General features: G+C 48.9%; 1 protein-coding gene across 4 annotated transcripts in view; it reads right to left on the bottom strand.

The window, feature by feature from the left end:
* The window catches only part of COL11A1 (collagen type XI alpha 1 chain), a 257,133-nt gene extending 244,210 nt beyond the window's left edge, over nucleotides 1-12,923 (bottom strand). For 3 of the 4 annotated variants that reach the window (XM_077928425.1, XM_077928428.1, XM_077928426.1), the window contains exon 1: nucleotides 12,307-12,923. In XM_077928425.1, coding sequence (XP_077784551.1) covers nucleotides 12,307-12,427 — 121 coding nt within the window. In that variant the 5' untranslated portion in view covers nucleotides 12,428-12,923. The remainder of the gene's footprint in view (nucleotides 1-12,306) is intronic. The other variant, XM_077928427.1, reaches the window with a different exon arrangement.
* Nucleotides 12,924-16,540: the final 3,617 nt, after the last annotated feature.

The raw sequence follows: 16,540 nt of genomic DNA, 5'->3' as shown, positions 1-16,540 counted from the left end.
CACAGTGTGGGATCTTGTCCAAAGCCCAGGGAGGGGCTAGGGCCATGCCATGACCCCTTTTCGGGAACCCAGGGGATGCTCGAGTTGATCCACATCAGCAGGGCTCCCCCTACTGGTAGTTTGCCTAAGCCAATACCACTCACATTCTGTAACCAATAAAGTTGTGGCCTAAATTTGCCCATTAACATTAACCTAAAATTCTGTGTCCTGGTCTTTAGTTCTCCCAGGGGTGACTTAGGGGCCTTGACACACAAATGCAAGCCTTACAAAATGCAGACAATGCACGGTTGCTTGGGAAGCTATGGACCAAGTTCAGTGGCCCTAGGTTCCGTCCCTGGCATGTACAATCCCTCATCCCTCAGACACTAATGCATGCATTTTGGAGAGCATGATGTGTTTTCAAAACACAAACACAAGTTTAAATTAAATGGGCAGTGATTGTGCAAGCAGAACAACTTTTGCTTGTGCAATGGGACTCTCCTCCCACCATGTGCACCCTGCATTGACCCCAAATCTGTTCTGGAGGCTGCGGAGGGGGGGAATCCAGAACAGATTTAGGGGGCGCACAGAGGGATGAGGTGGGGAGAAAGACCCATTGCACAATCAGAAGTCGTTCTGTTCATGCGAAGTGCTACTTTGTCCTACATTGAATACAACCCAATCTCTTGCCATCTATTCTGGCTTCTACTGGCACTGCAACAAATAGCTTGGCCCACCCAGGCACTGCCTGATCAATCTCAGTCTGCCCTCAGCCAGGCTCCTCTCCCATCTGCCTGTTTTCTTACTTACATCCAGTCCAGAAGATGGCCATGGCTTTCAGCTTCCTATTTCTGGGTCCCCATCTGCTATACATATAAAGCAGCATCATTCTACACAGTCATGGCTTCCCACCAGGGGCGGAGTGTGGGGAGGTCCAGGGGGGCCGTAGCCCTGGGCACATGATTTGGGGTGTGTGAGTCAGATGCCCCCATGCAGGGATCCCTGCCCTGCCTGCCACCGGGAGTCTCTGGTCCCAGAGTCCAGCCTGGCCTTACTGCCATGCCTCCAGTCCCCTCTCTGAATGGCCACCCAGCCAGTATTGGGGAGATGCATCCATCAAGAACCGCATTGGCCACCAGGCTCCCTGCTGCGTGGGCAGGCAGGCAGGAGGCACAGCACAGCTCAGTGAACCCTCCGTGCCTTAAGCCTGCCAATGGCTGTGTTGAGGGTTGGACTGGCACAATGGGTTTTGTTTACCCTCTGCACCCTGGTCCCACCTGGTGTGTGTGCATAAGCAGGGGCACACTGGGTGCCAGCAAAGGACGCAACACCACTGTTTCTCCCTTAAAGCCCTAGGAACAGTAGTTTGTTAAGAGTTCTGAAGGTTGTTAGCAGAACCCCATTCTCCTCACAGAGCTATAATTTGCAGAGTTCACTGGGAAGAGGGACTGATCATTAAGCCACTCTAGGAACCGTAGCTCTGCAAAGGTCTCCTAACAACTCTCAGTCAAACACAGTCAAACCTCTCCATTCTTAAGGAAATCGGCCCTGAGTGCTCACTGGAAGGACAGATCCTGAAGCTGAGGCTCCAATACTTTGGCCACCTCATGAGAAGAGAAGACTCCCTGGAAAGGACCCTGATGTTGGGAAAGATGGAGGGCACAAGGAGAAGGGAATGACAGAGGACGAGATGGTTGGACAGTGTTCTCGAAGCTACTAACATGAGTTTGACCAAACTGCGGGAGGCAGTGGAAGACAGGAGTGCCTGGCGTGCTCTGGTCCATGGGGTCACGAAGAGTCGGACACGACTAAATGACTAAACAACAACAACAACAACAACAACAACTCTTAGCACCTTTAGGAAATTATAGCCCTATACAAACTTGCATGATATTCCCTGATAGTTCCCCTGTATTTCCCTATAGTTCTGGAAGTCACATTTCCATTGTTTGAAAACTCAAACATAATGCAGCTTGGGTTGCTTTTAGGAGTGCAATGTGCAGTTAATTCACTGCACCTGAAAACAAGGCGAAGCTGGGAGTGGTTTGCAGGCTTGCTCCAAGGAGCCATGCGTATTCTACATTTCAGATCTTAGCCACTAGCACTGAATAACCTCACTTCCATTTCTCATGCTGAATGCACTGTCGATTTGGCTTACATTGGGTACCCCAGCCTTGTGCTCACAAGAGGGTTTCTTTTTTTCTTTTCTTTTCAAGCCACGTCTTAGGGGTGATTATGTGCTGAAAGAATTCCACAATTGCCGGCTCCTGCTCCGACGTGAATAAGAAGGTCAACAATTCCTCTATTAACATGTGCAGTTTGCAAACGTTACATTGAAGAACTCGATACTGTAATTATGATCACGGGTAATGTGCCTTTCTCTGCTTGTCTAGAATCTGTAAATAGATGAGGTTTTTCTTTTCTCTTATCCACCCCCCCCCCCCGGCCTGTCTTTGGGGCTGGCTGTGTTCATTCCCCCCCCCAAAAAAAAACCCCTAAACCTTGATAGCTTTGCAAGCCTCTGTTTTCTTTCTCAAAAGCACAAGAGATGTCTCCTGCGCTCCATTTACTTTATTTGTGCCCTGTTATCCTCAAACAGCCAGCCGAACAGTAAATTAGCAAATGGTATGAAGATTTCTTATGAAAGGAAGCTGAAGGGTGGCGGGGAGAAAGAAACATTTTAATCACGCTGGCAGGTGGAAACCCTACTGTTCTGGACTGTGCAAAACAAAACACACCAAAAGAAAAATAATGATAATATGTGAAGAGCATAGAATTGTTCCAGTGTTTTAGGTACCGTTTCAGTTTTAGCATTATTATTTTGGGGGTTATATGTTGCAATTCCACTCCCCCCCCCCCTTCTGGCAGATAGGGTAGTGCCTGGATAAGGCCAGACAGCCACAGGGCAGGAAAACTGCTGTGTCAAATTTGTGGTTTCCTTTCCTGTAGTTCCTAATAGGGGTCAGATAAAACTGGAGGTGCCAGGTCAAAATCCAGCCTCCTTGGCTTTGCCGACTGCTTTCCCCGCCGGAAGTGCCCTCCAGGACATCAGAACTAGCCAGATCTACACTTGCGGGGGCTGGGAGTTGAAGTACAGCCCCACCATCTCTTCATAGCTTTGCAATTAGTTGCCAATTAAGGGCTTATAATTATTGATGCAGAATATTTGAAATAGGCAAGGCATTTCAGATTTAATTGCAGGGAGGAAGAGATTTTGGTAGCAGGGAAGAGAAGAACGAGGAAAGTCTTCTCCAGAAGATATTCAGAATTAATCCTAGAATCTTAGAGTTGCAAAGGACCCAAAGGTCATCTAGTCCAACCCCCTGCACTGCAATTAAACTGTGGGGAACAATGAAAGTTGCCCTATATTATGTCAGACTTTGTCTTGTTAGGCCAATTGCCACGTTCCTCAGCCTTTGGGTCCATAGATGTTGCTAGTACTGCAATTCCCATCACCCCTGACCATTGGCTAAGCTGGTTGGGGAAGATGGGAGTTGTAACCCAATGACTGGAGACCCAGGGTTGAAGAATGCTGCTTTAATCTGCTCACCTGCAAATCCTTGGGAGTCTCTGGAAGAAAGACTACCTGGTCCCTGTCCTTAGATGATAATATCATGGTCTGGATCAGAGATCCACTGCATGCAAAACACATATTCTACAACTGAACTCTGACACCCTCCTAAAAGCAGTGTATTTTATTAACATCTATTGTGCAAATATCTATTTATCTATTATATGAACTACAGGGATGTTATTGTTGCATTGTATACTGCAGTGGTTCTCAAAGGGTGTGACAGGAGAGGAAGAGGGATTGGAACCACTCTGGAAATTTTTAACACCGAGTTAACTCTCCTAACAATTATCAGCATCCTTAAACTACAGTTCCCAGGATTCCTTGGGGGAAAACCATTGACTGTTGAAAGTGGTATGATGAATTGTGCTAATGGGGCCCAAGAGAAAACATCTAAGGGGGAGATATGGTTTAGGGAAGAAGTCACTCCTCAATACACACTTTAGCAACAACAACAACAGCAACACTATTAGGTAAAGGTAAAGGTACCCCTGATCGTTAGCTCAAGTCGTGGACGACTCTGGGCTTGCACGCTCATCTCGCTCTATAGGCCAAGGGAGCAGGCTTTTGTCCACAGACAGCTTCCGGGTCAGGTGGCCAGCATGACTAAGCCAATTCTGGAGAACCAGGGCAGCACACAGAAATGCCGTTTACCTTCCCGCCGGAGTGGTACCTATTTATCTGCTTGCACTTGACTTGCTTTTGAACTGCTAGGTGGGCAGGAGCTGGGACCGAACAATGAGAGCTCACCCCATTGCGGGAATTTGAACTCCCGACCTTCTGATTAGCAAGCCCTAGGCTCTGTGGTTTAGACCACAGTGCCACCCCACTATTAATAGTGGCTAAAAACCCCCAATGTGCATTGTTTATATGTAACAGGAGAGAGAGATTTCCCTTCTCACAAAATATTTTAAAATGTAAGTATCAAGACCAGAAGTATAAAAACCTTTCCCCACAAACACACAGAAGGACTGGCTTTCGGGTGAGGGGAATCCACCTTCCTTTTCATTCAGGAGTCTTTCTCAAGCTTTCTGGAGAAGGACAAGGAAAGGACTGCACAACCTAAACAACATACCAGGCATATTTCTGTATTAGCTGCCAAAGCAGGGGGTGGGAAGGAGAGGAATCAGCACTCGGCTGCAGGTCTGTCATAGAAATGCTTAATTTTAACAGCCAATTGTTTGACAGGCCCCTGATTCTTTCTAGCGCCAGGGTTGGGATATGCACTGAGGAAGACATGGCCATTTTGCCTGGCGATCCTTGGGACACAAAGCCATTTATTGTAAATTGAGACCATTTAGACTCATTCCAAATCACCTCCCTTGTTACTCTGATTTGACTGTCTGTTCTAATTTATTTGAAACATGGGGAACTCTTGGAGGATACTGCATATTGACAATAACAGTTTCGTAGTATCCCCATTCCTCACAGATCATCTAGTATTGGCCCTGATGTTTTGGGACTGCAAGTCCCATCATCCCTGACCACTGGTCCTGTTAGCTAGGGATGATGGGAGTTGTAGTTCCAAAACATCGGGAGGGCCAAGTTTGGCCATGCCTGAAGTATTACAAACACGCAATGGGTTGGATCCAGTGGAAAGGAAGGATTGCAGGTCAGTGCTATAACACTTGCCTGGCAGGTAGAAGGCCTCAGGTTGAACCCTGGCATCTCCAGGAGCAGGAGTGCCAACTTGGCCCCACAACCATGGGTGCCCGGGGCCATGGAGTATGCATGGCCATGGCACTGAAATTTGTGAGTGTCCTGCCCCTTCATGGGTAATTTTGTGGGTTCTTGGGCACCCAGGGCCTTGGCACCTATGCCAGGTAGGACTGTGAGAGACCCCTGTCTGAAACCCTGGCGAGCTCCTGCTCCCCTGCATGGACACTGCTGAGCTAGATGACCCCATGATCCAATTCTGTCCAAGAGAACTTCCCACAAACCTAGTCAACCTCCGGCCCCATTGAAATCAATGCAGAAAGTTGTCAAGGCTTCCCACTGATTTCAATGATGCCACGAACCGGCAGGGCAACAGAGAGGAAGAAGAGGATCCCAGCAAGGGGTGTAGTCATGACTGGGGCAGAGCAGGGCAGGCCTGAGATGGAGAAGGAGAAGTTGCTGTAGAAAGTACTCACGAGACAATGGAAGATGCCAAGGGGGATGGAAGTCAGTGCACAGGAACCAGAACAGCAGGACCCATCACCAGAGCCAGAGGGACCCCTGTTTCCACAAACACGCTGGGCTCTGAGGCATAGGGAGCAGCAGGAAAGAAGAACTGGGAGGTTGAGGCAGCCCAGGTGAGGTGTGTTAGCTTTGGGAGGAGGTGTGGCTACAGTAGCTACAGTAGGCTCAGGACAGGTGAGGGTCATCTGCCTCATCAAGCCCAGATGCTGCAATCAGCATGCAAAGTATTAAAGGGAAGCAGAGCTGCAGTGCTGTGGCTGCTCAACTTCCCACGTTGGTTGGACCACGGCTAGGATGTTCCAGGGAGGTCTTTGCAACTGTGCTTGTGTGGGACTGACTCTCAGGTGCCCTGATGCCTTGATTGGCTGCAGAAACTGGGCCTGACAGGACTTTCGACCTGGTGGCCTGCCCAGGGGCGAAGGACGGCATCGTGACACCTGGGGCGGACATAACGACGTAGGGCGCATGTGCGGCATCGCTACGTGTGACACATGTGCCTTACATAGTGATGCCGCACATGCGCTGTATAGCAGTTTGCCACCAGTGCCACTCCAGCGCTGTATGGATGGTGCTGGAACCCCTCCATCGCCGCTGCAGCCATGAACATGGCTGTAGCGACGATGGAGGGATCCCATCACTGTCTGTACGGCGCTGGAGTGGCGCTGGCGGCAAACTGCTATACAGCACATGTGCGGTGTCGCTACATACAGGGCATGCATGTGACGCCGCACATGCACTGTACTTAGCGGTTTGCTGCCAGCATCGGGATCCTCTGCTCACGGCTGTGGTTCAGGAGAACATTGGAAGCAATCCTAGCCCCGCTTACCTGGGAGTCAGGCCCACAGAATTCAGTGAGACTTACATTTGAGTGGAGATGGTGAGGACTGCAGCCTAACTGGGTGTGAGCCCCAATGACTACCCTTCTTTTGAAAGCAGCTTACACCACAAAAATCTAGCATAGCCAAACTTTTCCCAACACTCATCTGCATGTGGAGGAAAGTTCCACCTGTTTAATTCCTGGGTTTCACAGAGACCAGGCCATTTTTATTTTTATTTTAAAGTTGGCAGTGACATTTAATACACTGGCATATTGGCAAATGCTAGAGTGAAAGGACACAAAGCCAAAGACAAGCCACACAGAAATATGAAGAACTCTTGCACTCTGCAACCAATGACATTTACACATAGGGGAACAAACGAGTAGTGTGTCTGTTTAGCTGAAGGATATGCAAATTCCAGTTCTGAAATCAGCAAGTTGGAAAGAAATATAAGAAGTCATCTTACACTGAGGTAAACCATTGGTCCACTCAGGTTTTCCCAAACTTGGATCTCCAGCTGTTTTTGGACTACAGCTCCCATCATCCCTAGCTAGCAGGACAAGTGGTCAGGGATGATGGGAACTGTAGTCTAAAACCAGCTGGAGACCCAAGTTTGGGAAACCTTGATCTAGATCATTATTGTACACATAGACTGGGCGTCACTTTCCTGGTTTTCAGGCAGGTGTCTCTCTCATCCGTACCCGGAGATGCCAGGGAACTGAACCCAGAACCTTTTCTGCAGTCTTCTACCACTGAGCCCTTCCCCTTCAACACGCAAGTGGTTTTCTACTAACAGCATGTAGCTCTAGAGGAGAACTGATGTTGTTTCTTATTTCATGATGCATAGACTAGCATGGTAGCTGCAATGAAATAAGAAACAACCCAAATTCCTCTCTCATATAGAAATTCTATTCCCATTCTGTCCCTATTTTCATACAATCAGGGTCGTGTTTCCATTTTGTGGTTTCTGTGAAGAGCTTCATGTTTTCTTTAATTAAAAGAAAAACTGGATTATTTTTTAAAATGTGCATTTAGACATATCCAGCCAAGAAAAGTAGGCCCATTTTTTCTACCTTTTTTTCATTCAGGAGTTGCACTAGCTTCTTTTTTTAAAAAAAAAAAGCACAACAAACCCCCCTGTTGCTTCTTGAAGGTGTTTTCATTTCATTAGACTTGCAAATATATCTGCAGAAGTCACTAACCCATAATTTTCACCTAGTCTGCTTTGCCACACTCCCCTATGGATAGCCATTGGTGTGCCATGTCTGTAGCCCAAAAGGGGAGGGGGGAAGAATCAACTCTCTTTCCATTCGCAAACGCTTCCCTGATTGGTCACCTGGAGGAGGCTGTTTCTCACACTAGGTGATCAGGCGATTGGCTATTTATAACCTTCCTCCAAATTCCTTCTCAGTATGTTTACTGCTTATTCTTGTAAAGCTGAGCAGATCTAGCCATCTGAGAACCCTATGCACACAACCTTCGATTTCATCATGGGATAAAGGCAGCAAAATGCTATTTTTTTATATAGCCATGTCAGAATGAATAGAATTGTAGAGTTGGAAGAGACCACAAGGGTCATCTAGTCCAACCCCCTGCAAGGCAGGAATCTCTTGCCCAACGTAGAACTCGAACCCATGACTCTGAGATTATGGATTCGGGGTGTGGATCTTGTCCGAAGCTCAGGGAGGGGGCCATGCCACGACCCCATCGGGAACCCAGGGGTAAGCGTGAGTTGATTCGCATTGACAGTGCTCCCCCTACTGGTGGTTGACCCTTACAGGACTCCCTGCATGGTGGGCAGGAGTCAGATATAGTCGGGTCAATTCCAGTGCCTAAGCCAATACCGCTCACATTCTGTAACCAATAAAGTTGTGGCCTAAATCTGCCCAATAACCATTAACCTAATATCTGTGTCCCTGTGTCTTATTCATAAACAGGGGTGGCCTTGGGGTCTTGACATGCAAAACGTGGGTCTTATGAGGTTTGACACCAAGTGAATATTTCATTTTATTTCAAATTCACTATCATGGTGGGGCATTAATACAAGGGACCCTTACAAAACTGGATGGTAAATTACTCGTCTTCTATAGCTACTTTGAAAAAAGGTGCTCATTCGTCCCAATCATCCCTGCCAACAGATGTCATATTTAAAAGGTAATGTGAATCAAAGAAAGTCTTAGATATCTAAGTAGACTTGCAATGAAAGGAAGTATTTTCTGCCAAAGGTTGCATAAATCAGAGAAGGACAGATTCTCTGTCGTAAGAGGAGAACCCTAAGAGAATGAATGGGAATTTTCCACTGATAGTCCCATTGTGGAAATTATGATATTATAAAATATTGAAGTGGGAATTAGAATTCTGCTGAGGTTATTTTGCAATTGCAGTTCTATGCATGCTTACTTGGGAGTAACCCCACTGAACTCAGTGGAACTTACTTTCATGTAAGCATACATAACATTGGGTTGAGGCTCTGTGAATGCAAGCAAACCCATGTGTATTTAACTAAGAAGTTGTTTTCAAAACTTTTGACAGATTTATTTGATTTCTATCTTGTCCTTCCTGATTCCCCCACCCAGAAATTTGCAGAATTATTGGAAGTTAAATACTAAGCTCTAAGGATACCTGTTTAAGATGGCATGAAGGCTTACTTGATAGAAAATGGTACAAGATTTGTCCAATATTAAACCATTTTATTCATTTTCAAAAGAAAAACCTTTCACAGTAGAGGCAGAAATTCTAATATTAATAATTGCATTTTACCACATATGGCATACATTGGATTTCCCCCCTTCCCCCCCCTTTTGCATTATCTTGTGGGAAGTAAAGATCCCTATCTATAATGTTGAGGACTTGTTAGCTGAAAGAAATGAGCAGATAAAGGAGGCAACTGCTTATCGATGATTTTGTGGAAATGGGAGGTGAGATCCAACTCTCACTGGGATTTAATTCCCACTGAAACGACCAAGCAATGTGCTCCAAACTTTTACAACGGCACAGAAAACTACTTAATGATTTCTCTAGGCAAAGAAACAAAGGACAGAATGTTTAGGGACCGCATGGACTCCCATATGGTGTTCGCAGGGATTTGACAAAAGCTCGATTTTTTTTTTAATGATCTTGTCAATTTACCGTGTGATCTGAGATTTAAGCACATGCACTTGGAAGGAAACCCTTCCAGTTTCGACAGAGCTTTCTCCCAGCTAAGTGCGCTTAAGAGGATCACAGCCCCAGAGAGATCGGCACCATGCAGCAAAACCCTTGCCAACATATTTTTTCAGTCATCTGAGCTTCATTTGGAGAAAGTGAGCTTGATCCCATCTGAAACAAGCTACAACCCTCAGCTTTTTAGCATTCTCATTTCCTAAGGAGATCTGGGGAACAAAGCAGATGGCCAGGGGGTGTGGAGGGGGGGGGGAGAAAGTTAAGAAGTCAATAACTGTGCTTTCATCTTTACAATTCCTTAAATCGCTTTGCTTTGCTTGGAATAAGATGTATATATTTCCCGCACATGTCATGGCCCCCAAGGAATGGGGAGACCAGGATGGGAGTAATTCATGGCTCAAGGTAAGAGGTGAGTATGGATTGACTGGTCCTCCCCACTTCGAAGACCCAAATCGAGCCAGCAGGGGGCAGAAAGACTGAGGGATGTGACTGACAAGTCCAAGAGGTGATCAGGCACCCAGAGGCTGAGAGGGAGCTCTCTGAAAGCACCTTTCTCTCTTCCACAGTCGATTTGCATCGTGAGCAAGACCAACAGATCTACAAAACTGAGAACCACAAGGAGAAGAAGAAGAAGAAGAAGAAGAAGAAGAAGAAGAAGAAGAAGAAGAAGAAGAAGAAGAAGAAGAAAGCAGCCATCCTAGGGATTTCCTTGAAAAACAACTCAAGATTTGTGTGCTTTTGGAGGCCAGGCTGCAAAGGCTGCAGGAGACGGACCAAAAAGAACCACCACAACAAAACGACCCAATCACTTCAAGGGATTCCACTGGATGGGAGAAAGTGACAAAGACCTGCTGATGCTGGAGAAAGGAAACTCAGCGCACTGCCAGGCAGTGATACAAGCAGATCTCTGTCCTGTGCAGAGATGCAGATTTATTTCCAAGGCGCATTTCCCGTATTGCTGGTATCTCAGCGCCTGCTGCTGCTTCTTTCAGAATTTCCAGCTGTGGGGTGGCTCCGCTGCTATTCTGATGGAGCAGTGGGGTTGCGCCCTCCGGAGCAATTCTCCCCTTGGGGTCACACACACACACACACACACACCAGATGCGGAGAAAGGGAGGCACCTTCCCTGTCATGGCCCTCTTTGACTCCCCCGCCTCCTCCTCCTCCTCCCGCGGGAACTCCCTGGAGTTTCAAACTTCCTTCTAGACTCTGCAAACGCCCAGGAATAGCACCCTGCTCACAAGTGGCCACAGACACCTAACGGACCACTCAGTCAGCCCCGCTCTTTCCTGCCCAGGGATGCACCTAAGGGGAGGGGAGGAGATTCCTTCTCCGCTATGCATTGAGCTCCTGTCAGAGGCTTGCCACGTAAGCTGGAAAGAGCCCGTTGGGGCTCTGGCGTGTGTGTGTGCTTGGTCACAGGTCGGAGATGCAAAACAGGTAAGGCGATATCTTGGGCTGTCTAACTGCTGCTGCTCTCCGAACGCGCAAGCTTGAGGGCTCCACAGAAGACTTCCTACGTGCTCTTCTCTCTTTCCCCATAAACAGTGCCAAAAAAGTCCCACGCTACAGCAGCTCAAAAATGTCAGTCCCTTTACTGCTTATTTCTCGCCAGCCAAAAAGAGAGCCGCACTCACATACTCAGAGGTCGCCAGTCAGTTCCTGATACCTGAGAGAGACATTTAGGATCGAAGGGAGTTTGCTGCTGTAAAGAATCCCCTGCTGATCTATTTTTTTATTTTAACATTTATTTATTCCAACCCCCTTTGAGAAAGTGGCATGACTTTGAAGTCTACAGACAGTGTCTCCCACCTCCTATTTCAAGCATTCACCAAGCCCCCGCTCCCTTTCCTTCCAGCCCCTCTCTCTTTGGCCAAGATTTTGTGAACTTGATCGGCTTAATGACTTCGGCAAGTTCAAGAGGCGCTGCGCTGGTGGTGAGAGTTTGCAGAAACCATTTTCCCGAAGCGTTTCCAAAAAATTGGCCGGGCGCACAAAGAAAAGTAGCTTTGTTCCGAAAGTGTCCCGCATTCCTTCCCAGTTTTAGCACCTTCCCACCGCCGCTGCTCCACGACTCCCTGAAAGCCTCAAGAAGCTGGAGCGGAGGAGACTCGCAGCCTGATCCTATGGATATTACGCTGAAACTGACATGAGTTCAGTGTTAATTTAGTACTCCCAAGCAAGCAGCAAGGTAGAAGCCTGCGACTAAGAGAATCTGAGCAGAAGCATCACCAAACCCACCACTGGTCACAGGGGGTGGGGAGAAAAACTTTCCCCCGGGGGGACTTCATGGAAATGTCATGCCTCCCCCCGCCCTAAAGTCCGAAGGAGCTCTAAGTTGGGGTCAGGGATTAGCTCAGGCGCCTGGCTTCTACGCAACAAACAGAAGAGGCAAGGAATCCTCTGAGCGCGCACAGAGTGCCTTCCACCACTCCAGAGATGTGATCGGACTTGTGAGCCCGGGTACCTTTGGCTACACAAGTCAGGGGCTTCCCTGCCTGCTATCTTCTCCTCCCGCCCCCTGACCACCTCCCCGTTCCCAAACGGGGCACAGGAGAAAGCGGCGACGGCAGCCCGGCTGGCCTCCTTCCTTACCTCCCCTGACCTCCGCCGCCTCCAGCAGGAGCATCCAAGCGACGAGTAGCGCGGGCCAAGCGGAGTCCCAGAACCACCGTTTCGTTTTCCACCTTGTGGACCATGTCCGCCTCGTCTCCATGGAGAGGGGTGCTTCCACCGCCGAGCGTGCCAAAAAAAACCTCGACGCGCGCGCCCCCCTGCCCAACCTCCGGGGCGCCTTGGCCCCCTGCGCGCTGCTCGCTCGCTCGCCTGGCCCGCCGTCGCCTCCTCCGCGCCACTTATATTCCCAAAGGCGCCGCGCCGTCTTCTCTAGAGATCCATCCGATCCGGTGTGCCAAAGCGGGGAGTGGGGGAAATGAAAAGAAAGGTGCCTGGAGAGGGTCCGAGCGAGAGAGAGAGAGAGAGAGAGGATGGTCCCTCGCTGCCGGCTGGGTCTCGACAGCCCGGCTCCAGGCCCTTCCGATGCGCCCTGCTTTCCCAACTGCAGGGCAATGAGGGGCTTCAGTCCAAAGGCGGAGAGCGCAGCATCCCCCCTCAAGGCTGCATCCTGAAAAGAGGGCTGGCCCAGAAGCGCACGGGGAGAACAGCAGCCAGAGAGCGAGCGAGCGGACAGCCTCCCTCCTCCGCCTCCTCCCGCCCTTCTTTTCTCCCACCCCCTCCTGCTCCCCCCCACCCACCCAAACTGACAAGGAGGCTGCCGGCCAGAAGCCAATAGCTCGCCTCCTTCCGCACCCGAAGCCTCGCCCACTCCCTCCCCTCCCCCTGGCCCAAGGAGACCCGGAGCAGAATGCGTGCCAAAAAGCGCTAAGTTTAAGGTGAGCAGGAAAAGTGGAAAGGGGAGACCATGGATAGCAGCGTTTCCAACACACAGCGGGGATTAAAAGAAATAGCGGAAGTGTGATATTCCCCCCCCCCCAAAAAAAAAGGATTGATTTGAGGGCTTCACTTACATCTCCCAAACTTTTGGGGTGGTCCATAAACGCATTCACAGGGCCCCCAATGAAAGGCATTGTTCAGAATAGCGGTTTACACCACTCACGAAGGAAGGTAACAGCATACTGAAATTCAAACAGTAACTTAATGGCACTTTTATTCAAAATCCCTTAAAAACTATTTAGTTTAGTTAATTCAGCAAAATTGATGAACTTGATCCAGTGATATCAACTTTTCAAAGTCTGCTGGTCAATTACACCTTCAGCACACACACCCTGCCCCGTGCCTCTTAGGTGCCGCCATTTTCCAGGGGTGGTACGGCCCCTTTGGGAGCCACTGATTTACACAGTGCTCTCCGAAGTTGAGCCTGACTTTTGGAAATAGTTGCACAAAAGTTACTAGAGTGCGGTGGGGTGTTAGTCTCTCTGAATGTGCAACAGCTCTTTATATGAATATTAAACGAAAAGAAGGAAAGGACCAGTATTATAAAGCAGTGGCGTAGCGTGGGTTGTCAGCACCCGGGGCAAGGCAAGTAATTTGCACCCCCTAACCCGTGGATTTTAGCACTCGAGTGCGAGCGCACCCCCCCAGATGTTGCGGCCAGTGCGGCCGGCCCCCCTGCACCCCCCATGCTACGCCACTGGGGCTGGGGGCGAGCGAAGGAGCCAAGGACCCCCCCCCCCCAAGGCTCAGCAGGAATTTATTAAATTTATTATTTGCGGAGCCCCCGCGGGCCGAGGCAGCCGAAGCCCCCTCCCCTCGGGCGCCTCCCCGCCCCCTCCTCTCCTTGGGCTGTAGGTGGAGCCCGCGCTCCGAGGCGCTCCAGATCCGGGCTTGGCGAGCGCCTCTCCTCCTCCCGGCCGGGTCCGGGGGCTTCCAGCCGCGCTCCGTCCTCGCCCCCCCCCCCCCCCCGCGGCTGAGACTTGCACTGAGAGCCAGAGCCAGCGGCGCCCCCTTCCGCCGAGAGACCAGCAGAGGAAGGAACTTGTCCCTTCCCTCTGGACTCGCGCCCCCCCCCAGATGTTGCGCCCGGTGCGGCCGGCACCCCTGGCACCCCCCACGCTACGCCACTGTTATAAAGTACAGTGGTACCTCGGGTTAAGTACTTAATTCGTTCCAGAGGTCCGTTCTTAACCTGAAACTGTTCTTAACCTGAAGCACCACTTTAGCTAATGGGGCCTCCCACTGCCGGCATGCCGCTGGAGCATGATTTCTGTGCTCATCCTGAAGCAAAGTTCTTAACCCGATGTATTATTTCTGGGTTAGCAGAGTCTGTAACCTGAAGCATCGGTAACCTGAAGCGGATGTAACCCAAGGTACCACTGTATCTGTGCTTAGGAGATGGCTCTGGCTCACCACAGGCAGCCAAGCAGGGGGTTAATAGAGAGCCTGCTTGAATCTCAACTAGAGCTATCCCTCCATGGAAAAGGTAGTCTAATAAAGTTAGCCTCTTTGAGACTAGGCTCTTGCTGCTATTGCATAAGGTCTTTGTGAAGTGGAAGAGTAGGATGAGGTCAAATGGCATTTAAGCAGAAATGGCAAAAGAAATCTTCATCCCTGTGCACACCTACAATTTGCCCCCTGCAGCGAAAAAAATATTTGTTCTGAGCACAAGATGGAGCTGCATGTGACTGATCAATTGTCATTCTGAGTGAAGCTCCTCTTCTCAAACTGTATACATGGCCGCCACCTCCCCTCTCCCAGCTAAAATAAACGCACTAAAGAAGCACATCGGTTTGCATCCCCACCACTACTGAGGAAGGTGCTTATCTCCAAACCAAATTTCTAGTTGATTTTTATGATCTTCATCCATTCTCCCCATAAAAACCCAGGTCAGCTTTTGCAAAAGCCAACAGAAAACACACATGGCTTCTTTAGCATGCCTAACTATGGACTGGATTTTGTCCAGCCAGCTCTCCTGACCAGTGGTGCTAAGGTGAAGTGGCTACTTCAGGTGGGCAGACTTTGGCCATTGCGGGTAAGTGGGAGACTCATCAATCTGTCCCATGGACACACTCTATGAGGACACTGCCTGATGCAACCCACATGGAGGACCACCACTAGACATGGAAGAGCAGCGCCAAGTCTTTAATTGTGGCAACACTAGTGAAGGTAGGCCAAGGAATCCAATTTACCAACAAAAGGGGAGCAGATGTGCAGAGTGGCAAATCCCCACCCCGGGCTTACATACAATTGGGATTAACTAGAGGGGTTTAAGCACCAAATGGAGAAAGTTCCCTCCTTTCTATTCTGGAAATTGGAACCCCAACCTTCGCTTTAGAGGTGGAAGCATAGGAAGTTGACTTAAATAGAGTCGGTCCCATAGATCAATCTAGCTCAATATGGCAGTGGATCCCTGGGCTTTCAGACTAGTCTCTCTTGGAGATGGCAGGGATTGAACCTGTGAACTTCTGCATGCAAGACAGATGGGATACTATTGAGCTACAACCTTTCCCCTGCCGTGTAATAGAGATCTGAGTTTAAAAAGGTTGCCCTGCTGTGCCATGTCCATTTGATGACGTGGATTTCAATCCACAAAAGCTGATGTGTGTCCTAATAAATCTGCCTGTTTTAGGGTGCAATGAGACTTTTTTGTTGTTTGGCTGCAGGCCCTGTCCTTCCTCTGGAGAAACAAAGACACATCTTCTAGAACCACAATACAGTGGTACCTCGGGTTACATATGCTTCAGGTTACATACACTTCAGGTTACAGACTCCGCTAACCCAGAAATATTACCTTGGGTTAAAAACTTTGCTTCAGGATGAGAACATAAATCGTGCAGTGGCGGCACAGCAGCAGCAGGAGACCCCATTAGCTAAAGTGGTGCTTCAGGTTAAGAACAGTTTCGGGTTAAGAACAGACCTCCAGAACAAATTAAGTTCTTAACCCGAGGTACCACTGTACTCGGAAAGGATTCATCTCCCACGTGCAATCACATGGCCAACGTGATTTCCCCCACTTGGTAGCAATTGTTTTAATAATTGTTCTGTGGCCTCTACGTCCCTATGTATTAAGAACTTCATCAAGGCAGCCAACAGAATTTCCTATTTGCAATGCTGAATGAGAGTGGAGACAACTTTATATGACCAGCTCATGTTGAAAATAATGAAAGGGATATTTCATTACTTAAAAAAAAAGACATCCAAACAGAGTTTGGTCTGTGATCTGATCCTGGATGGAAAAAGACATTGCTTGCATAGTCAGGAAAAAATAATCCTGTCTGGCTCCACCCTGAGCAACAGATGATCACACCCTTGCTTCTGAATGAAGCAAAGAGACAAGCGCATATAGAATTGGATGCCTTCCTGGATGCTGGGA

Source organism: Podarcis muralis, chromosome 5 (assembly GCF_964188315.1).
Source record: "Podarcis muralis chromosome 5, rPodMur119.hap1.1, whole genome shotgun sequence".
NCBI classification, from domain to species: domain Eukaryota; kingdom Metazoa; phylum Chordata; class Lepidosauria; order Squamata; family Lacertidae; genus Podarcis; species Podarcis muralis.
Note: the sequence above shows the minus strand (reverse complement) of the source record. Positions and strands in the feature narration are given on the sequence as shown.